The sequence below is a fragment of the Trichechus manatus genome, unplaced genomic scaffold (genome assembly GCF_000243295.1).
Source record: "Trichechus manatus latirostris isolate Lorelei unplaced genomic scaffold, TriManLat1.0 scaffold00198, whole genome shotgun sequence".
In the NCBI taxonomy this organism is placed as follows: domain Eukaryota; kingdom Metazoa; phylum Chordata; class Mammalia; order Sirenia; family Trichechidae; genus Trichechus; species Trichechus manatus.
In genome coordinates this window covers 3,282,948-3,303,266 of record NW_004444134.1, presented here as the reverse complement: position 1 = coordinate 3,303,266, position 20,319 = coordinate 3,282,948, and the positions used below count along the sequence as shown (strand labels likewise).

The 20,319-nt window shown below is 39.5% G+C and overlaps 1 protein-coding gene across 1 annotated transcript in view; it reads left to right on the top strand.

Annotated features, from left to right (window-relative positions):
* The window catches only part of GMDS (GDP-mannose 4,6-dehydratase), a 787,322-nt gene that overhangs the window by 129,394 nt on the left and 637,609 nt on the right, over positions 1 to 20,319 (top strand). The window contains exon 2 of the mRNA XM_004387909.2: positions 15,044 to 15,088. Within this exon, the coding sequence (XP_004387966.1) occupies positions 15,044 to 15,088 (45 nt within the window). The remainder of the gene's footprint in view (positions 1 to 15,043; positions 15,089 to 20,319) is intronic.

The window sequence follows — 20,319 nt, the reverse complement described above, 5'->3', positions numbered from 1 at the left end:
TATCTCTTCATTTGATGTTCTAGGGTTTCAGGATTGTTGATTCTCTGTTTGGCTTAGTTTTTCGGATCTTTGTTGTGGAGGGACGGCGTGGTGTTTCTGCCTAGAGCGCCATCTTGCCGGAAGTCTCCGGTTCTCTTTTTCTGATACGTTTTAGCCCTTCGATTACTTGCAGGCACAGTCGTTTTGTTTCCGCTTTGGATTTTGTTCTCTAGGAACCACACTTCTTTCATTCTTTTCTGTCATCGCTCATGTGTCACCCTCTGAAGCCACTTTAGTTTGTCCACATCCTTCATAAGACATGAAGCACTTTCTGGAGGTAGTGGTTCCACCAGGGCCAAGTGCACTGAGAGCTGCTGTACTGCTGACTGGGAGAGTCAGTTGGTTACACATGTTATTTCCAAAGCAGTTCATCCTGCCTGTTTGAAGCCCCTGAATCCAGGGCCATTGTGTGCTGGACTTCCTCACCCCAAGTGATTGACTTCTTGCATTGTTTCTCAAAAACCTTCAGTGGCTCTGCATTGTTATTTGAATAAAGTTCAGACTTATTTATCTGAATTCCATGCCTTCTAGAATTTCTTAGGTCAGTATTTCCCAATCTTTGTTAGAGGAATACTAGGGCTGCCAGATGTTCACAGGTATTGGCTTTCACTACCAGCACTTCCCCTTAAGGGGAGTAGGGGTCCTGTCATTAATAAATTGGCAAACACTGCTTACTGTCTACAGGCTGGTCCACAGGCTCATTTGTATGCTGAAGGCTTTGAGAAGTCCTGTGGCAACTGGATTCTTTTCCTGTGGCTGCTGGAACATATTACCATAAACTGGGTGGCTTAAAACAGCAAATATTTATTCTCTCACAGCTCTAGAGGCCAGAAGTCTGAAGTCAGCATCACTGGGCCAAAATCAAGGTGTCATCAGAGCCGCACTCCCTCTGGAGGTGTTAGGGGAGCCTCCATTCCCTGCCCCTTCCAGCTTCTGGTGGCTGCCGGCATCCTTTGGCTTGTGGCTGCATTACTGTAGTCTCTGCCTCCATGGTCACATTGCCTTCTCCTCTTCTGACTATGTTAAATTGCCCTCTGCCTCATAAGGATACTTATAAGGATATAAGGATACTTTTGGTTGGAGTTAGGGCCCACCTATAAACCTGTGATAATCTGCCCATCTCAAATCCTTAACTTAATCACATCTACAAAGACACTTTTTTCATATACTGTTACATTCATAGGTTCTGGGGACTAGGACGTTCACATATCTTTGAGGGCCGTTGTTAGCCTACCCCAGTAACTAAGCAGTGGATCGTCTTGTATCCATTAATGACCAAGCAGCACTGGCTCACGCTTCTCACATCTCACTTCTCCTTGCCCCAAACAGTGTTTCCTTTTAATCTACAATATTTGTCTTTGACTACATAGATCAAGCCTTTTCTCTTCTTTCATGATACTTTCCTTATCAGTCATGGCTCCCTCCTTTAATTACAGAGTAGTTTGGTTTATATTTTTTACCATACTTTGTTAATTATTTATTCGTTTCCTTATGCATCTCTTGTGTCATCTTTCACTAAGCTCTGTCATGGTTGAACTTTTTGGCAGTGTGGAATAGTGGGTTTAATTCCAGATTCCCCAGTTTATAGCTGTGTGATTGTGGGTAATTCACTTGGTTGCTTTTGCCTGTTTCATTGTCTGTCTGTAATATGGGGATAATCTGAGTAAACAGTTTAAGGAGTGTTGTGAGAATTACATATAAGTTAATAAGTGTAAATGGCTCAGAACAGGTCCTGTCACTGCACTGTCCAAAATGGTAACCACATGCTATACGGCTATTGAGCAATTAGTGTGGCCAATGTGACTGAGGAACTGAATTTATAAAAACTAAGCAGTGTAAAATATATTTCTGTTAAGCACAACCTCTTATTTTGGCAGGACTGCCTTTCACATTAACTGATACATCATGTAAGATGTGCTAGTGTTCATTGTGTGCGTCACATCATGCTTTTCATTCATAAAAACTCCACTGACCTTATTGTCAACTGACTTGTTCACTTCAGATGGTTTTTATTTGCATTCTAATATAATATGTGTTTATCTGAATATTTTATGCAGACACTACCACTTACAGTGATACCTACATAAATCATAATTGGTAATTAAACTGAATTTTTAATTCTTATTTTAATTAAAATATAATTCTTTTTCTCATTAAAAAAATAAGTTTGAGCACATTTTAAAATTAAAACGAAAGCATACTACTGATATAGAATTGAGTGTAGATGCAGAAATTAGCACTATGATCAGAACAGTGAAGACAAAAAGACTAGATATTTCATGATAAATGGCATTCGCCATTTGCTGCAGCAGAATAAAACAAAAAAGCTGTTTGTTGGGTAAAGAATATTTAAGAGACATTTTCAACAAATACATAGTGAAGTTGATTAGAAGTTTCCTTTCAATGGTCTAAAGAGAATTGACGCGATTAGTCACCTGAAATCATAATTAAATGTCCAACAAATTGTTAACTTTTAGCTGAATGTGAGCTTGTAACTTTGGCTACCTATCAAATGATTTGGACTTTTGCACCAAAATAGAAACCATTTTTAGATGGAGAGACGGTTAAGGAAATTTTTGTATTAGTTACAAAAATTAGGAAAATTATAAGAAAAGACAAAAAGCTATTTTAAAAAAGTTTAAAAGATCTTTAATTAAATTACCAAACAATTTCCATAGAATACAAGACCTTTCTAACAATATCGAAGATCAGTTGATTTGAAATTGAAAAATTCTACGTACGTTTCTTTAGCTAAGTTGTGCAATATGAGTCACTGCCCAGTTAATACTTGGGATACCCTTTGTCTCAAAGGACTTAAAATTTTACAAGGAAAATGTAAATTTGTGGCCAAAAGTATAAAACTCCTGGCACAGATATTTTTAAATGTTTTACATCTGTCAAGGAAGAATTTCAGATCAATGTGAAAAAATTAATTTCTGTCATGACAGACGATACTCTAGCTGTGTTAGGTAAAAAATCCTTACTTCACTGAAATTTTAAAACGAGAGACTGGTGTTTCTCTTATTACTTCATTCTACTGCATTCTGAAGAAAACTCTTACAAAGTGTCGTAGACACAGTTGTTAAAATTGTTTAGTATGTACTTGCAAATCTATGAATCATTGCCTGTTCATAGACCTGTTGAAAGAAATAGAAGACAGTGTGAATACAGCGATCTGGTGTCCTGTGCCAGCATTGGTTGGTGGAGCCGTGGAAGCGAGTCATAAAGATTTCCATACTTCACTCCAGTATGAGATTTTTTTTTCATTTCTTGAAACAAAAGGAATGCTTGCTAAATATTCAGTAATTAAAAAGAAAAATGTCATGTGATTTATGTGTTCTCACTCATATCACACTGCTTTTGAGCGAGCTAAATTTGAGGCTCCAAAGAAAGGAAAGCTTATTTGTGACATAGCTAGGTAGGTATGAAACTTTATGTTGAAAATGAAAGTTTTCATAATATAAATCAATAATAATGGCTTTACACATTTTCTCTAACATGAATACTATGCAAAAGGCTTTAAATTATAGACAGTATTATGTAAACTGGCTACAAAAATTACAAGACAATTTAAAGACACTTTTTTGATATTGATATAGACTTGCTTTATAATTTATACAAACACTCCTTTGAATTTGATGTTAATACTGAGTTGACACTGACTTAGTGAACTTACTTAAACAGATGTGGTTTTGAAACTGGTATACTTTTGTTTCAAAATTTCAATCAGTTCTTTTAAAAAAAAAAAAGGACCAGATTTGTCAACATGTATATGAATATTAAAGGAAAATGATTTTTTTGGGTACTCAATTCAGTTACTGGAAAACTTTTAAGTATGTTTGCTACAACCTGGGTGTGTGAATCTACTTTTTCAATCGTAAATTTTAATCATGGATCAAGTATTTTTGATGAAAATTTAGCTCAGAATTCAGTTGTGTTATAAATGTAAAATAACAGATTTTGAAGACTAATACAAAAAAAGATTATAAAATTCTCATTAATATTTTTTCACTAACATGTTGACATAACATTCTGGATATATTTAATTAAATACATATATTATTGCAATTGACTTTCACCTGTTTATTTTTAACTTTTTTTAGTTTGGCTGCCAGCAAATTTTAAATTACCCTCGTGGCTCACATTATATTTCTGTTGGACAGCGCTGGCTCAGTGGTGCTCAGCTACTAACTGAAAGGTTGGCAGTTTGAGTCCACCAAGAGGTACCTCAGAAGAAAGGCTTGGTGATCTAGTTCCAGAAAATTAGCCATTGAAAACCCTGTGGAGCCTAGTTCTACTCTGGCACAAGTGGGGTCGCCATGAGTTGGAGTTGACAGCAACTGGTTTGGTTGGTTTTGGTTTGGCCTAACACATAACAAATGGACAATGAATGTTAGCATTATTATTATCACTGATGTGATGATGGTGGTCACTTATTGTTTTCTTTCCCTTCCACTAGAGTATAAACTCCTTGAGGGTAGGAGATGCATCGTATTCATATTTTTATTTACCATGTCACATTGCATTGTGATGTTAACTATAACTAGATGTTTATCAGTTAATTGATTGCCCTATGGTCTGCTTTCAGCATTGAAAGCACGTGTGTGTGTGTGTGTGTGTGTGTGTGTGTGTACGTGTACACACAGGTTTTTAAATCTCAGGATAAAAGTAAATAATTCTGTCCCCTTTAATCTTCACACACACACACAAAATTCATAATCTTTTGTTTAGTATGCTTGAAAAAGTGGTTAGTTTAAGCAGTAGTTGTAAATAGTAGATTATTACAAAGGTAATTGATACTTAAATTTAAACAATTCTTTTTGAGTAAACTTTATATGAGATTTTATACAAATTTATTAGTTAATTGAATAGTTTTTAGAAAACTGCTGTGGTATCTTATTTTGTTTGGGGGAGAAATATTGTGCAAATAACACTGTAGTTAGTATTACATAAATTGGTTTCATATTATGCCTAGGTTTCTAACTAGTGTTATGACCCTGAACAAGGGATTTAAGCTTTCTCAACTTCAATTTTCTAATCTGGACATTGGGGAGTATATCAATGACCTCACTAGGCAGTTGTGAGATATAAATGGGAAACAATATCTTAGAGTACTTGGCAACCATAAAGAACTTTAGAAAGATAAGATATTATTTTAATGGAGAAAGCAATAAACTCTTTGCATCTATGCTAGAATGTAAGTCTGAACTTACTGTGTCTACAAAAAATGGTAGTGGTGGTTGTGGTGGTTGTTTGCCGTCGAGTCAGTTGCAACTCTCAGTGACCCTATAGGACAGAGCAGAACTGCCCCATGGGGTTTCCTAGGCCGTGGTCTTTATGAGAGCAGATCGCCAGGTCTTTTCCCTCACAGAGTGGCTAGTAGGTTCAAACTGCTGACCTTTTGGTTAGCAGCCGTATGCTTAACCATTGTACCACCAGAGCTTCTTGAAAAGGTGGTAGTTTACTTAAATTTTTAGTGTTTTGGTAGGAAAAAAATGCTCTCAATTTTTCTAAAGTTTGACCCAAATCTATAAAATGTAGTCAGATATCCCAAATAAGTCATAAATATTAGGAGAGAACAGCTGGGAAACAGAAGCAGTGGTTAGACATTGAGATGTAAGTTTAGACTAAAGACCAGGGTGCTAAGGTTGGAGGGAAGCCGCACCACCATTGTCCAGCCTCTGCACTGAGGTAAGGCCTACCCCTGCCTCTGCCTGACACCAGGCCAGTTAGGAATGAGAGTTTGATACCACTGAGGCCAAGGCAGGGGGTCCAACCACCTGTTAGGGTGGAAAGTTGTTTTTTCACTTAAAGAATCACGCCTTCTTCCCACCCTTCCTGCAAAACTCTGGTCTTCAGTAGCGTGAGACCTTGAAAACCTTTTATCTCAGTCCTACTAAGACGAGATTAAAAAAAAAGTATGTAGTTGAATAAGAGCTAAGCCATTACTGCTGTTGGTGAAAAATAAAACAAAACAAAAACAAAAAACAAAGAAAGAAAGAAACAACTTAGAGCATACACCCTGTAAAGGTCAGGACTGTGAACCCGGTATCTCACTAGCAGTTCATTTTATCCCGTCTCTCCCTTATTTGTTTCTGTATTAAGAGTTCAGCTATGTAGAAATGACCTGGATTATACAACCTCAACAGCAGTGAAACTGTAAAAGGGAAAACTTCAAGTATGATGTAAACACACACCTTTAAATATGTGATTTTCTTGAAGTGGTTTTTAATACCTTCTCTGGGTGGCAGAACCCTAATGTTCAATAGAGCACAACCTAACAAATAAATGCAGGATTTACTGGCCCACAAAGTTGAGTTCTACCAGCTGAACCTACCCCCAGACACCACACCCCCGTTAAACCAGCATTCTTCGTACATGCTGCGAGCTTTGTCTTCAGTGACTCAATAGTCATTCTTGCAGCACTCCGTTCTTTATCTGTCCATAGGCTCTGGATATTGTTTAGCTTATATCGTTTTCTCGGTAAATGCATAAAAGTTTCTGCACTTAACTTGTCTACGTATGCTTGAATTTCATCTGTCTTTGAATGATCTTAAGGCACTCAAATCACAGTTCTTAATTAGTATCTTTCTTCTGCTATTCACAGTGTTTCTAGCGTGGCAGGGGTGCCCTGGTTGCAAAGCACATCTGAAATGCCTGCCTGAAGTGGATAGTGACATTTCTTTCATGACATGCACATATTTTAAAGAACAGTCTAAATTAGATTATGTTAATTAATTATATCCCTGAAAGAAATTGGGTTAAAAAGAGCAGGAATATTTGTAAAGAGTTGCACTGTGCTTATAACCAATAGTGAAGTTTTAGCAGCAGCCTATTAAATGAATGTGCAATAAATTGAGAAAGACATGGTCATCAATATATGCGTATCCTTATTATTCTTATAACCTTTTAAAAGCCATAAACAAAAGGACATTTGTTTTCTCTTCCTGCCTTAGCCAGGGCACAAATTATAAAAAGAAATATTTGAGGACATTAATAAATCGGGTAAATACTAAAATTTCATAATTCTTTTTTCAGTATGAAGTTTTTTTTTTCTTTCAAACTTCGTTTTTCCTTAAGCATTGCCTTGAACAGTGGACAAAGTGCAGCTCTGTTCTTGTTAGAGTACCTGCAAAAAATAATTTCCTCTATAAATCATTCGCATGATTTAGAACTACATAAGCAGGTTTTTTGCAAAGAAATAGGCTTTAATTGTATGTATTTCACTTTGAGAAATAGTGAGAATGGGAGAAGGAAAAGGAGGAATTCCATTTCCAAAATTTGTACAATTTTTATTTTTATATATATGTAGCTTTTTACTACAGAGAGCTGAATATTTAAGCATGGAGTTTACCGGTGGGTTACTACCTTCCCTACAAACCTGTACAAATCTTTATCAGTGTATTTGGAGCACTAAGTTATAAAAACTTCCAGCTAGTGTGTTTTTGTTCTGAACTGGGGAGGAGTTATTCACAGCAGCACTAAACTGGATTGTGATAGGGATATGCAGCTTGTATTTCCTCTGATTCTCCCACCTTGATTTTATGCTCACATATGGGGATTTATTTCCCCAGGGCCCTGTGCTACCCAGTGTAGAAGAGGTCACTGTGTTAGTACCTCATGGTGTTCTTTTCACCCACAAAGCCCTGCCACCCACTGTCCAAGATTTGTGTGTCCACTGGTGTTCCTGATAGCAGAGCTGTGATTAGCTGTACAGGTACCAGCTTATTGTGCTCATCCTGTCCACATGTGGGTTTGCTGATGCTTGTGAAATCTAGAGGCCCTCGCCAGTGGTGAAGCATAATCCTATCCAGGCCAGGAAATGCCTGGCTTTCCCAGATACTGCTCAGAGCAATAGGGCAGGGACTAATCACCTATTTCCTTCCTGTCCTTCTCTATTCCATAGCACCTATGGCCCAAGTAGGTGTTTGATATTTACTCATTCAGGTCACTTTCCATTGTTAATCAATTGTATAGACATCAAATTTTATATTAAATTGTTTCTAGGCCCTTTGTTACAGAGTGATCGATCTTATTAGTGAAGCAAATTACTATGTAAATAATTTGTTACAAATAAACCACTGTTGCTGTGGAGTCATTTTCAACCTCATGTGTGTCAGAATAGAACTGTGCTCCGTAGGGTTTTCAATGGCTAATTTTTCAGAAGTAGATCACCAGGTCTTTTTTCCGAGGTGCCTGTCGGTGGACTTGAACCTTCAACTTTTTGGTTAGCAACCGAGCATGTTAACTGCAGTACCCAGGGATTCTGTTACAAATATACATAGTTCAAGTCCTTGCCCTGTCTACTGAGTGTGCAACCTCACACAGGTTAGTCTCAACTCACCTCAGTTTCCTCATTTGTAAATGGAGTAACAGTAGTACCAACTGCGAGGGTTCTGAGGATTGAGAAGGTAGTGAGTGTGAAGCACATGGTGAGTGCCTGGCAGATGCTGAGTGCTGTCTCGGTGCTTGCTGCTCCTGTTGTTACTGTTGTCATTGTCATCTGTAGTACTAAGTACTAGTACTAAGAGGCCACGTGAGTTTTTTTTTATTTCCTGGAGGATAAAAACTTCTGCATGAGTGGCAAGAATAGGAGAGGAGAGAGAGAAAATCATAGAGGTTCAAACTAAGGAACTTACGTTTAAAGAAGAGAAGAAGACCCGTGGAAATACAAGATTACCTGGGCACACTTTGTATATGTGGAGGTGTCTACACATAATGAACCATGTAGCACACATGTAGGCTGTTGGTGAATGGCTTTGGATTTACCTTGAGGCTTTTCAGACATTGCTGGTACTGCGTGTGTTGGGGTATCTGTGTGTATGTTTTCTTTCCCTTAATTATTCACTTAGGAGTCTCTGGGTGGCGCAAATGGTTAAGCGCTGGAGTACTCGTCAAAGGCTGGTGGTTCAAACCCACCCAGAGGCTCCTAGGAAGACAGGCCTCGTGATCTGCTTCCCAAAGGTCACAGCCTTGGAAACCGTATGGAGCAGTTGTACTCTGCACACATGGGGTCGCAGTGAGGTGGAATTGACTTGATGGCAACTAATAACAACAATTATTCAATTAAAAAATATCTGTTATACCTTATCAATAAGGAGCTCTGATGGCACAATGTTTAAGTGCTTGGCTGCTAATCAGAAGGCTGGCAGTTTGAACCCACCCGCAGCTCCATGGGAGAAAAGACTTGGTAATCTGCTTCCATGAAGATTACAGCCTGGGAAGCCCTACGGGAGCAGTTCTATTCTGTCATATAGGGTCACTATGAGTCAGAATCGACTTGATGCCAACAGGTGTATGAGTTAGAATCAACTTGATGACACCCGACAACAACAACAACCCTATCATTAACTGCTTCCTTTCTACCTCTTCATTTAAAGGCCTTTAATCCCGTTTTCCTTTATAACGTTTGCTATTTTATGTATTTTAGATGTTGATGGTGCCCTCATTTTCTGCCCACCAGTCAGTCAGTTATCCCTGTCCTGGTACCCATTGGCTCTATTCTTATTCTTCACTATGGTAATACATTTGTGTGTTTCACTTATTCTTGACTATAGACCATCTGTGTCAAGGTATCTGTGGTCTTAGTCCTGTCTCTTAGGTTATGCTATGACGCTGAACAGGTTTCAGTGGAGCTTTCAAACTAAGATGGACTAGGAAGAAGGGCCTTGTGATCTACCACTGAAAATCAACCAGTGAAAACCCTAGGGATCACAATGGTCTGATCCCCAAGCGATCATGGGGATGGTGCAGGACTCGGCAGCATTTCATTCTGTCGTACATGGGGTCCCCATGAGTCGAGGTCTGACTCGACAAGCGGCTAACAAAAACAACTTTATTTTCGACATTTTTCTCAGGATTTTTAGTACAAAATGCTGAGGTCTGGGAGACCTGATTTTTTTTTGTGTAGGCTGTGCCGCTTTCTAACTGGGTATGGTACCCTAAGCACTAACCGTTTTCAGTCTCAATTTCCTGCTGTGTAAAATGAGAGAGCTGGATTTTTTAACCCATTGGTTTTTTTAATTCTGCGAGTCTGACAGTCTGTCCAGTGGTTTGTATGGCACACAGTCAGGTGTAAATACTTTTCATGTATATTCTCCTCTGGATTCTTCACACCCCAGCGGCTGATTCATTGGAAGCTTTCATTCTGGTTGAAAACAGAGCCTGTGTTAATCACTCAGGTGTTTGTATTTCTCCTATAGGAGGTGCAGACTACTTTGATATTGTAATTGTGATTAGCTGAAAGGATGCTTGTTTAGAGCAGGGCTTTCGACTGGTTTGTCCACTCCGGATATACTGAATCAGAATCTACATTTTAACAAGATCACCAGGTAATTCTTAGGTATAATACATTTTGGAGATCCACTGCTCTACTAGCATCGCCTGGGAACTTGTTAGAAATGCCAGTTGTCAGCAGGGGTTCGCACCAGACAAACCTGTTGAAAGCCCTGGTTTAGAGTCATTAGGATACCAAGTTAAGAGCTTGAGAGAAAGGCGGTGTAAGTGAGGTCTTTCTCTTCTCACAGAAGGAGTATTCTGTTTCCTGGTGCTTGACATGATCTAAACAAGGGCATTCATTTTACCAGTGGCACAATTTCTTTAGCCAGATGTCTTAGTTATCTAGTGCTGCCATAACAGAAATACCACAAGTGGATGGTTTTAACGAAGAGAAGCTTATTTCCTTACCGTAAAGTAGGCTAAAAGTCCACATCCACGGTGTCAGCTCCAGGGGAAGGCTTTCTCTCTCTCGGCCTTCTCGTCAGTGTTCCCCCAGACTAGGAGCTTCTCGGCGCAGGGACCCTGGTCCAAAGGACACGTTCTGCTCCCGGCACTGCTTTCTTGATGGTATGAGGTCCCCCTGTCTCACTGCTCAGTTCTGTCTTTTATATCTCAAGAGAGTGCCTCAGATCCAGTCTTGTAGATCAGGTCCTGCCTTACTAACACAACTGCCATCCATCCTCCCTCATTAACATCATAGAGGCAGGTTTACAACATACAGGAAAATCACACAGTACCAGGAATCATGGCCTAGTCAAATTGATGCACACATTTTTTGGGGGGCATATTTCAAACCACGACACCAGATAACTACATATCTTATCCATTCAAAGACGGCTGGCAGGCGATGTTCAGGCAGAAGTCTACAGCATGGATATCATGCAGCTCAGAGGGCAGGGCTCACATTACATCTAAGGGAGTTTCATTGTGTGTCTGTCTGGGCTGTCAGTGTGTCCATGCTGGAAAAGGGAGAGGAAATACTGGTCTCTCTTCTCACACAAAGTGGACTGACCCAAGAATATGTTTGGTCTCAGAAGTGGATGTGAATGTTGGTCAGTGCTTCTGCCAGTTTTCTCTGGCCGTCTGGGAGAAGGGGAACTTTCTTTGTTTCCATCAGCTTTTTATAGATACAGAATTATAAATAATTTTCATATTGTAGTTAGGTTATGATTTTACTAATTTCTAGAATCACTCTTCATTTTGATGTGTCTCTTTCTGGAACATTTCTAAATACTCCACCAGAAGGGAAGGCCCTCCTCTCTGAAGAACAGAAATACCCAAGTATAGGGACTTGTAGGTGTCAGGCAGACTCAGATCTGGCCCTTTTGGCCACAGGGCAAGAACAAGGCCTGGGAAACTTCAGGCACTGCATCCTTTCTCTCTCTTCTGAACTCTGGAGTGTTCTGAAATTACGTGGCTTCTCTGGGTTTGGGTCACTTGATTAAAACTGGAAGCACTGTTCAATTCAGAAAATAATCTATTATGGAAAATGACTCAACCAGTTTGGTTTAAAAACGAACCCTTTATGTTCTCATTATTTTGTTGGGTTTGGCATGTTTTGTTAGGTCCCAGGTGGAGAAGGTTGGGGAGAAGGAGGTGATTTCCCAGTTCAAAATAATGGAAGATTTGGATTCTAGTCCTGGCTTGGTGTGTAATTGGTAGTGTGGTAATAGGGAAGTCAGCTAGCGTCCTCAGGCCTCGGTCACCTCAGTTCTTGGGAGAGTAAGAGAGAAAATATTTCTGTGCCAAAACATGAAAGCCATGCTGCTTACTTAAAAAACTGTGGAGCACTGGTATGAAATAGATGAGCATCCTACAGATCCTACAGGAAGGAGTGAGAGAAGCCCTTAAATAAGTGTCTCTCCATTTAAGACATTTTCTGTAACAAGGATTGAAAACCATGCTGAAATTTATAGCAGATGAATGCGTTCACAATGAGGGAGTTGGAAATTTGGACCACTGGTTCCTGGTTTCCGGGGAGTGAAGTGCCAGAAGTGAGCATTTAGCCACAGCCCCTCAGTTGCCATGACAGTTTAGTCATTTGCCTGATTAAAGTCTTCTCTAGCAGCCACTGCTTCTAAAGAGGCAGCGGAAACAGCAGCCACCCGTTTTGGCAAAGGCTTGACTCACGCAGATACTGTATCTTTCCCTGGAGTCACCTCAGGGGGCCTGGGGGAAGGACTGGTGAAAGTCTGAAACCAGGAGCACCCCACGGGCCCCGTTTCCCACTCATTGTGAGGCCTGGCTATCTCTCCATAGGCCTGGCAGGGAAGTGCAGAGGAAGTGAGTGCCCTGCTGGTTCAGAATGTTCCAGCGTGGTTGGAAAGTTTGAGAAGGGCCTGGGTGAGAAGAACAAGACCTTATTGACAGGGTTCAGTCCTGGGCAGGCCTGTTTCACATCAGCTTTCTAAATAATCACAGGCTCCCTCTGACCCCCTCCCAGCCCCCAATCTCTAGCACTTTCACTTCTACCTTTAAAATAAAAAGCAAAACGTTCTATGCAACTGTGCTAGAACACAAAGTGTTTTAAGTCTTTATTCCAAGAGAATTATGAAAAGTGAAAAATATAGTGTTGCCTGCTTTAAAAAAGAGAAAATACCACAAAAAATCTCATACTTTCCAGGATTTTCTTATCTGCTATATAATAACAGTTATTATTACTATTATTGCAAATGATTTTTCTATTGAACTGTTTTGTCATTCTTTCAATTTATAGGACTACTGATTGTGCCAACATTTCTGGTGGCAGTGTAGGCCGGCCTGGTTTGTCATTATTTGATTTAGCTTGCATATCGGGTGTGTAAAAACCATGCAAATGTGTGTGTGCATAAGATTGTGAAGAAAAGGAATATGCCAAGCTTTTCTCTTCTTCTCCACACGAGTCTATAAACCAGAATATTTATGTCAAGAAGTCAGAAGAAAATCTACTGGAGGTTTTAATGGACCACAAAATGTGTCCCCTGCATACCTTACCTTGTCACTCTGACAGAATTTATGCATGACTTTTACATTCATGTCATAAACACACGCTTGGCAGTGGGTCATTTTCAGGACCCATAGGACATCTCCAGTTCCAGCTTTTAGCTTTTTAGGCCAAGTAGTGATAATAATAATAAGGCATGCTTCATTTTTCTTTTTTCCTGGAATATCTGGTAGGAACTTTTGAAGTGCAAAAGGATGTTTCTTTTAAGCTTTTCTCACTGAGGAAACTGAAAAAAACCCAAACATCCCCAACTCCTTTTGAGGACACAGAGCTCAGTAATTGGAGCCTCTCAATTTTATGTTGACATCTGGATGGGATGGCAGGCCTCTGCCCGGGCTAAGAGCAGAAGAGTAATGGCAGGATGAATTGTAAAATGCCTGTCCAGTTATTTTCCTGAGAGAGGCTAGCAGCTCTTTCTAACGCTTCTAGAAGAGCGAGTTCTCAGCTTTGACCTCTTTCTCTATAGGTTAGTTGACTCACACTTTGTTTCCCTAAAGATGGCACATGAAATTTTATTTTAAATAAATACCCCTACCCAGAATTTTTTTAAAGATTTATTAAAAACCAGAGAATCTCTGTGTTTAGTCACGTACCTTTATCTTGCTATAGACATTAGCTACATGACTTAAAATTAATGCAGATGAAGTACTTACCGTTTTATAAAAGACAAGCACTCTTCCATTTTTGTAAAGACTGTGTGTGCACTCTACTCAGTGATGAGGATACTTCTCTTATCATGTCCCCTCCCCTACTCTGAACCAAAAAAACCAAACCGTTTGCCACCAAGTTGATTCCTACTCATTGCAACCCCATGTTCCAGAGTAGAACTGTGCTCCATAGGATTTTCTTGGCTGTAATGTTTATGAAAGCAGATCTCTGGGTCTTCTGTGATGCCACTGGGTGGGTTCGAACCACCAACCTTTAGGTTAGTAGTCGAGCCAACACTCTTGGGTTAGAAGCCTATGCCCTGCATTGCCTGGAGTCCTGTCCAGTGCTCATCTTCCTGCACCTCACAGCCCACATGGCCCTTCTCAGTGATGCCAACATGCCGAGCTCTCCACCTCCTCTTCACATCCTTCCCTTTTCCTGAGTCCCATGGTTCTCACCTCAGCCTTGCCAGTAATTCTTTTCTATAAACCTCAGATTAGCATAATGTCCAATTTTATGTTCTGGTAGCACCAAGCTCTTCTGCTCTGCAACCCTTGTTTTGTGTATATCACACACTTTTTTCCCAGTTGCCGAGGAGTCAACTCCGACTCAATGGCGACCCCATGTATGTCAGAGTAGAATTGTGCTCTATAGGGTTTTCAGTGGCTTATTTTTCAGAAGTAGATCACCAGGTCTTTCTTCCGAGGTGTCTCTGGGTGGACTCAGACCTCCAACCTTTCAGTTAGTAGCCAAACATTTGTACCACTCAGGGACTCTGTATCCGACACTAGTAAGTGGCAAAGGTGAAACCCAAGGTGACCTGACTCTGCAGCTTCGTTACCTGCGTGGATTGCAGTTTCTCCCTCTGTAAAGACGGTAGTGATAGCACTTCACTGGGCTGCTGTGGAGGGCCAATATGATAATGTCTTTGAAATGCCTTGTGAACAGTGAACACTATGCTCTGCTTATCAACATTATGTTGTTATCGTTTTAGGCCTTATCGCTTTTAAATGCTGGTCTCAGAATGCTCAGTCTCTGCTGCCTCTGTGCCAGCCATGATGTGTCTGACATTGTCCTTTTTCCCTCTCTCCCCAGGATGGTTCATACTTGGCCGAGTTCCTGCTGGATAAAGGCTACGAGGTGAGTGACTCAGTGAGCAGGCCCAGGCGGCCAGAATCGCGCGGACACAGCAGCCTCACGCTTCCTCTGCTGCTGTCTGCAGTGTGTGTTTTCCACTGAACTCTGATAACAAATCAGAGCCAGGGGAAGAATGTGCGCTTGGCTTGTCATCCTGCCAGCTCATTGTGCTTGTTATCTCCTGGTGTGCTCCTGTGGCTTCCCCTGTTCCCGAGGGGCTAGCTGTTGTGCACGCTTCCCCGCCTTCCCAGATAATACAGCACCCTGTGTAAGCTAACGCTTTTCAATTATTAGGGCTAGCTTAATAATGTTATGTGTCACATAAAAACATGCCACTCATAGTCAAGTCACTTAATTCGGAAATTGTGTAGAGCAATAAAAACCAAGCTGATCCATTACAAGCTTGAATTAAAAATTTAAACCTACGGGTTTTTACTTTCTAATAGGTAGCTATAATATATACATATATATATAATTTATTTTATTTTTGTTGTTGAGAGTATACACAGTAAAATATACATCAATTCAACAATTTCTGTAAGTATAATTTAGTGACATTATGTCATACAACCATTCTCACCCTCCTTTGCCGAGTTTTTCCTCCCCCATTAACATAAGCTTACTGCTCCCTAAGTTAACTATCTAATCTTTTGAGTTGCTGTTGTCAGTTTGATCCCATATAGATAGATCTTAAAAGAGTACATTGCTCAAGGCAGATGCTCTTTACTCGTTAAGCTAAACTGTTGTTTGGTTTTAAGAAGACTTCGGGGACATTTTTGGTTTAAGGTTTAAAGATTATTTCAGGGCAAATGTTTCAGGGGTTCATCCAGCCTCCATGGCTCTAGAAAGAAAGAATTCCATGAGAATTTGAAATTCTGTTTGCATTTTCCCCCTTTTGATCAGGATTCTTCTATAGAATCTTTGATGAAAATATTCAGTAATGGTAGCCGGGCACCATCTAGTTCTTCTGGTCTTGTGGCAAAGGAGGCAGTTGTTCATGGAGGCAATTAGCCACACATTCCATATCCTCTTCTTGTTCCTGACTCTGCTTCTTCCTCTGTTGCCTCCGGTGAATAGAGACAAATTGTCGTACCTTGAATGGCTTCTTGCAAGCTTTTAAGACCCCTGGTACTACACAAGGAACTAGAAGTAGAACAGAAGCACTGAACACATTATTAGGCCAATTAATTGGGATGTTACATGAAACCATGACCCTAAGCCTCCAAACCAAGGAACCAAAACCCGTTAGGTGTTTGGTTGTACATAAGCAGCCTCAGCAGCTACTCTTGTTATTGATGTAAATATGTCTGTTGCACAACTTTTGCCAGTTCAGCTTTTTATAGGTATACTACTTATTGACAACAATTACATTAATTGGCTGTGCAGCCCTACCCTTAATGTGATTTTTCTATCACTGTAAACTGAAACTTAGTACTTCAGAAGCAATAATCCTCGCTTTCCCCCTCCCTCCCGCTCCTGGTAACTACTAAGAAACTTTGGTCTTCATACATTTGCCTGTTCTTGTCTTTTTATATAAGTGAGATCATACAATATTTGTCCTTTTGTGATTTACTTATTTCACTCAACATAATGTCTTCAGGCTTTATCCTTGTAGCATGTATCAAGACTTCATTTCTCTTGCTGGCTGAGTAGTATTCCATTGTATAGATGTATCACATTTTTTTTTATCTGTTCATCCATTGATGAACATTTAGGTTGTTTCCACCTTTCAGCTGTTGTAAATAGTGCTGTAATGAACACTGGTGTGCAAATCTCTGTTTGAGTCTCTGCTTTCAAAACTTTTGGGTAACGTGCCTAGGAGTGAAATTGCTGGGTCATATGGTAATTTTTTTTTTTGACTGTAGAGGAACTGCCACACTGTTTTCCACAATGGCTCTACCGGTTTTGCATTCCCAGCAGCAATGGATAAGGGTTCCAGTTTCCCCACATCCTTGCCAATATTTGTTATTTTTTATTACTATTATTTGTTTTATTTTAGCCATCCTAGTGGGAGTGAAATAGTATCTCATTGTGGTTTTGATTTGCATCTCTCTGATGAATAATGATTTTGAGCATCTTTTCATGTACTTGGTGGCTATTTAAATGTCCTCGTTAGTGAAATGTCTATTTATGTCCTTTGCCTATTTTATGATTGGATTATTTGTCTTTTTGTTAAGTTGTCAAAGCTTTATATATATTTTGATTATTAGTTTCTTATTGGATATATAGTTTATGAAGATAGTCTCCTAGTCCTTAGCTTGTTTTTTCACTTCTTTGGTAAAGTCTTTTTTTTTTTCTTGTACTATAGATGAAGGGTTACAGAATAAACTAGCTTCTCATTAAACAATTAGTACATGTATTGTTTTATGACACTGGTTATTTGGTAAAGTCTTTTGATGAATAAAAAATTTTAATTTTTATGAGGTCCCATTTATTTATTTTGTCTTTTGCTGTTTGTGCTTTTGTTATTATATTAGATAATCCATTGTTAAAAGCTAGACCTGACAACATTGCCTCTGTATTTTCTTCTAAGTATTTTATGGTTTTAGTTTTTACATGGTCCTTAATGGTCCTTAATTCATTTTGAATTTGTCTTTGTGTATGTTTCATTTTTTGCATGTGGAAATCAATTTCCTCAGTGGCAGCCATGTATTTCCTGGAAACTCAGAGTTCCAGATGTGCTGTCATTATCATTGTCATCTTCTCCTCCTCCTCCCTCACCTTCTCATTCTGCTTTTTCTTTTCATTTTTTTTTAATTTAAAAAAATAAACAAAACGTTTTCTACTTTCCGTAAAAGAAAAACAGGTTATATTTATCAAATTTTGTATTGGTTGTATTATCTTACCTTTTTTTTACAACAGTTTTGAGATATGCATATACATATATAAATCCATGCTATACAGAGAACAAAAACACTACACAGCAACCCAAATGCTGTGACCTGCTTTGGGAATGTTTACGTTAATAAGTTTGGATTGTCAGTTTGTACATATTCCAATTACAGGTACATTGTTTAAAAAAATGTGTGCATTTGGGGCAAATGAAAAAACAACAAGGAGTTTGGCATCTAAACTCCCAACAGGATTTGAAAGAAAGGAAATTCATTTTCTCACTGTAACGCATCATTTTTTCTGAGAGCCTTGACTTTTAGACTTTAAAAACTAAAAGATATGTTTAACACCTTGTGTACCCTTTTCTAGTAACTACTACTACATCTTGCAAAAATATCAAGAAATAAATACAGAAGTAATTATGAAAGTGAAATGCACACACATGTTCACATAACATAACTTCCTGTGATACTTGAGCAATAAAAACATATCCTATAGAGCCGAGATGTTTTAGAGTAGGCCATCTGTACTACACAGGAGTTGGTTTAGGTGAAGACTGATATTTATTTAGGCTAGGCTAACTGAATACTTTAATAAATATAAAAGAAAACGTTTGGCAGAGAGAAGTATTTACTATGTTTTAGATGTTTGGGACTGGCTGAGTATAGTTTGTCTAGAGAGGAGTTCGTGACATGGCTGTGAATAGGGTGAACTAGGAGTAGGAGCTAACTGAAATGAGAAGTGGTCTGTTGAAGTGATGCTTGCACTCCTGGGTTTTGACATCGATTTCCAAGGTGTGAGTGATGGGCTGAGGTAAGAGATGAGGAAGGCGGTCATGTGTGTGTCCAGTATTGAGGGGAAGAAGGCACAGCTGAGGCAGCATGGGGGGAGGGTTTCTCTGTGAGAATGTGTTGTCACATAGATTGGGCCTGGTACTAGTCTGGGTGTGGTAGACATTAATCCTTCTTGTTCTGGAAGGACCAGGAGCACTAGAGTGTTGTTGATATTCCTTGAAAAGGCTGGGAAGAACGTGGACAGACTGGTGAAGCTTCATTCAGGTGTTTCATTAAGGAAATACTACACTTCAGGAGACAGGTAGGAATATTCTTCAATAGATAAAGGATTGAGAAATAGATGTAATGAGAACATGGGACTGCTTCATGAGCTGCAAATGTTTTCATTCCATTGGCATTTGACATTATGAGAGCAGATTTGATTTTGATACAGAGGAAAAAGAAGGCCTACTTGGTGACTCTCAGGTAATGGGAAGAGCAAATCATTGAGACATTGTCTGGAGAAATAAGTTTAAGACTGAGATTCATAAATGGATAAAAGCAGACATTATAGATGATACAGGTTGAAGGTGTGACTCTCCAAAGCATAGCAACAATGATTCCTCCTTATGGTACAGAGGAAATGTGAGCTCTGTAGAGTTGGTGGGGGTGATAGGTGTTTATCCATATTGTATTCAACTTTAATAGGCCACTGTCCTTCCTTTTAAGAGGTTGATGTAGTCGAAGAATAAGCTATTAAAAGGGATCAGGTGGCACAGATATTATCTGTTTGTGCTTAGATCAAAGTAAATGAGAGTGATTCTACAGAGTGGCTGCCTTGGAAAGTTCCTAGAATGTCGTGGTTGCTTAGACCCTGAGCAAAAGGACAGGGCTACTGTATTGCTTGCAGTGGACTGAGAGGGGTCAGGTTCAGATGAGCGGAGACTTCTAACTCGGTAGTTCTCAGACTTTGGTGTACATCAGAGTTACCCAAAGTCTGGGTGAAGACAGGGTTGCTGATTTGTAGCTCTGAGTGGGACCAGAGATGGCCTTTCTAGCAAGTTCCCCATTGTTTCTGATGCTACTATCATGGTTGGACAGATTGAGAATCACTGCAACAGAAGACTCCAACAAGATCAGTTGACTGATATAATCATAGATGAAGATGATCAAGGTGTCTTAAGACATCTTAATTTTGGGGACCTGGCTTCTCTGGGCAATCATATTATTATTCTTGAATCTAGTCTTTGTATAAAGAATATAACCAGCTCAGAAATGACTGCAAACAACATACTTTTGGGTAGCAAAGTGTAAGGCAGGAACAAGTAAATGCTGTGAAGAGGAGCTAAAAGTGCTACGGGCAGGCTTGATGGGGAGACAGAGCTGTTCTTCCTAGAAAAGAAAGAAGACACTTGATTTCTTAGGATTCTCCAGAGAGACAGAACCAGTGAGATATGTATGTGTGTATGTGTATGTACACCTACTCCTCACTTACCAGCTCTCTCATTTCTGACATTTTGCATTTATGACAATAATAAAAAATCTGCTATCTGGCTATTTTGTGCATTAACAACATACCTCTGGCAGTAACAAATGCCAAAGTGCAAGGTGAAAGTAACACTGACTGTG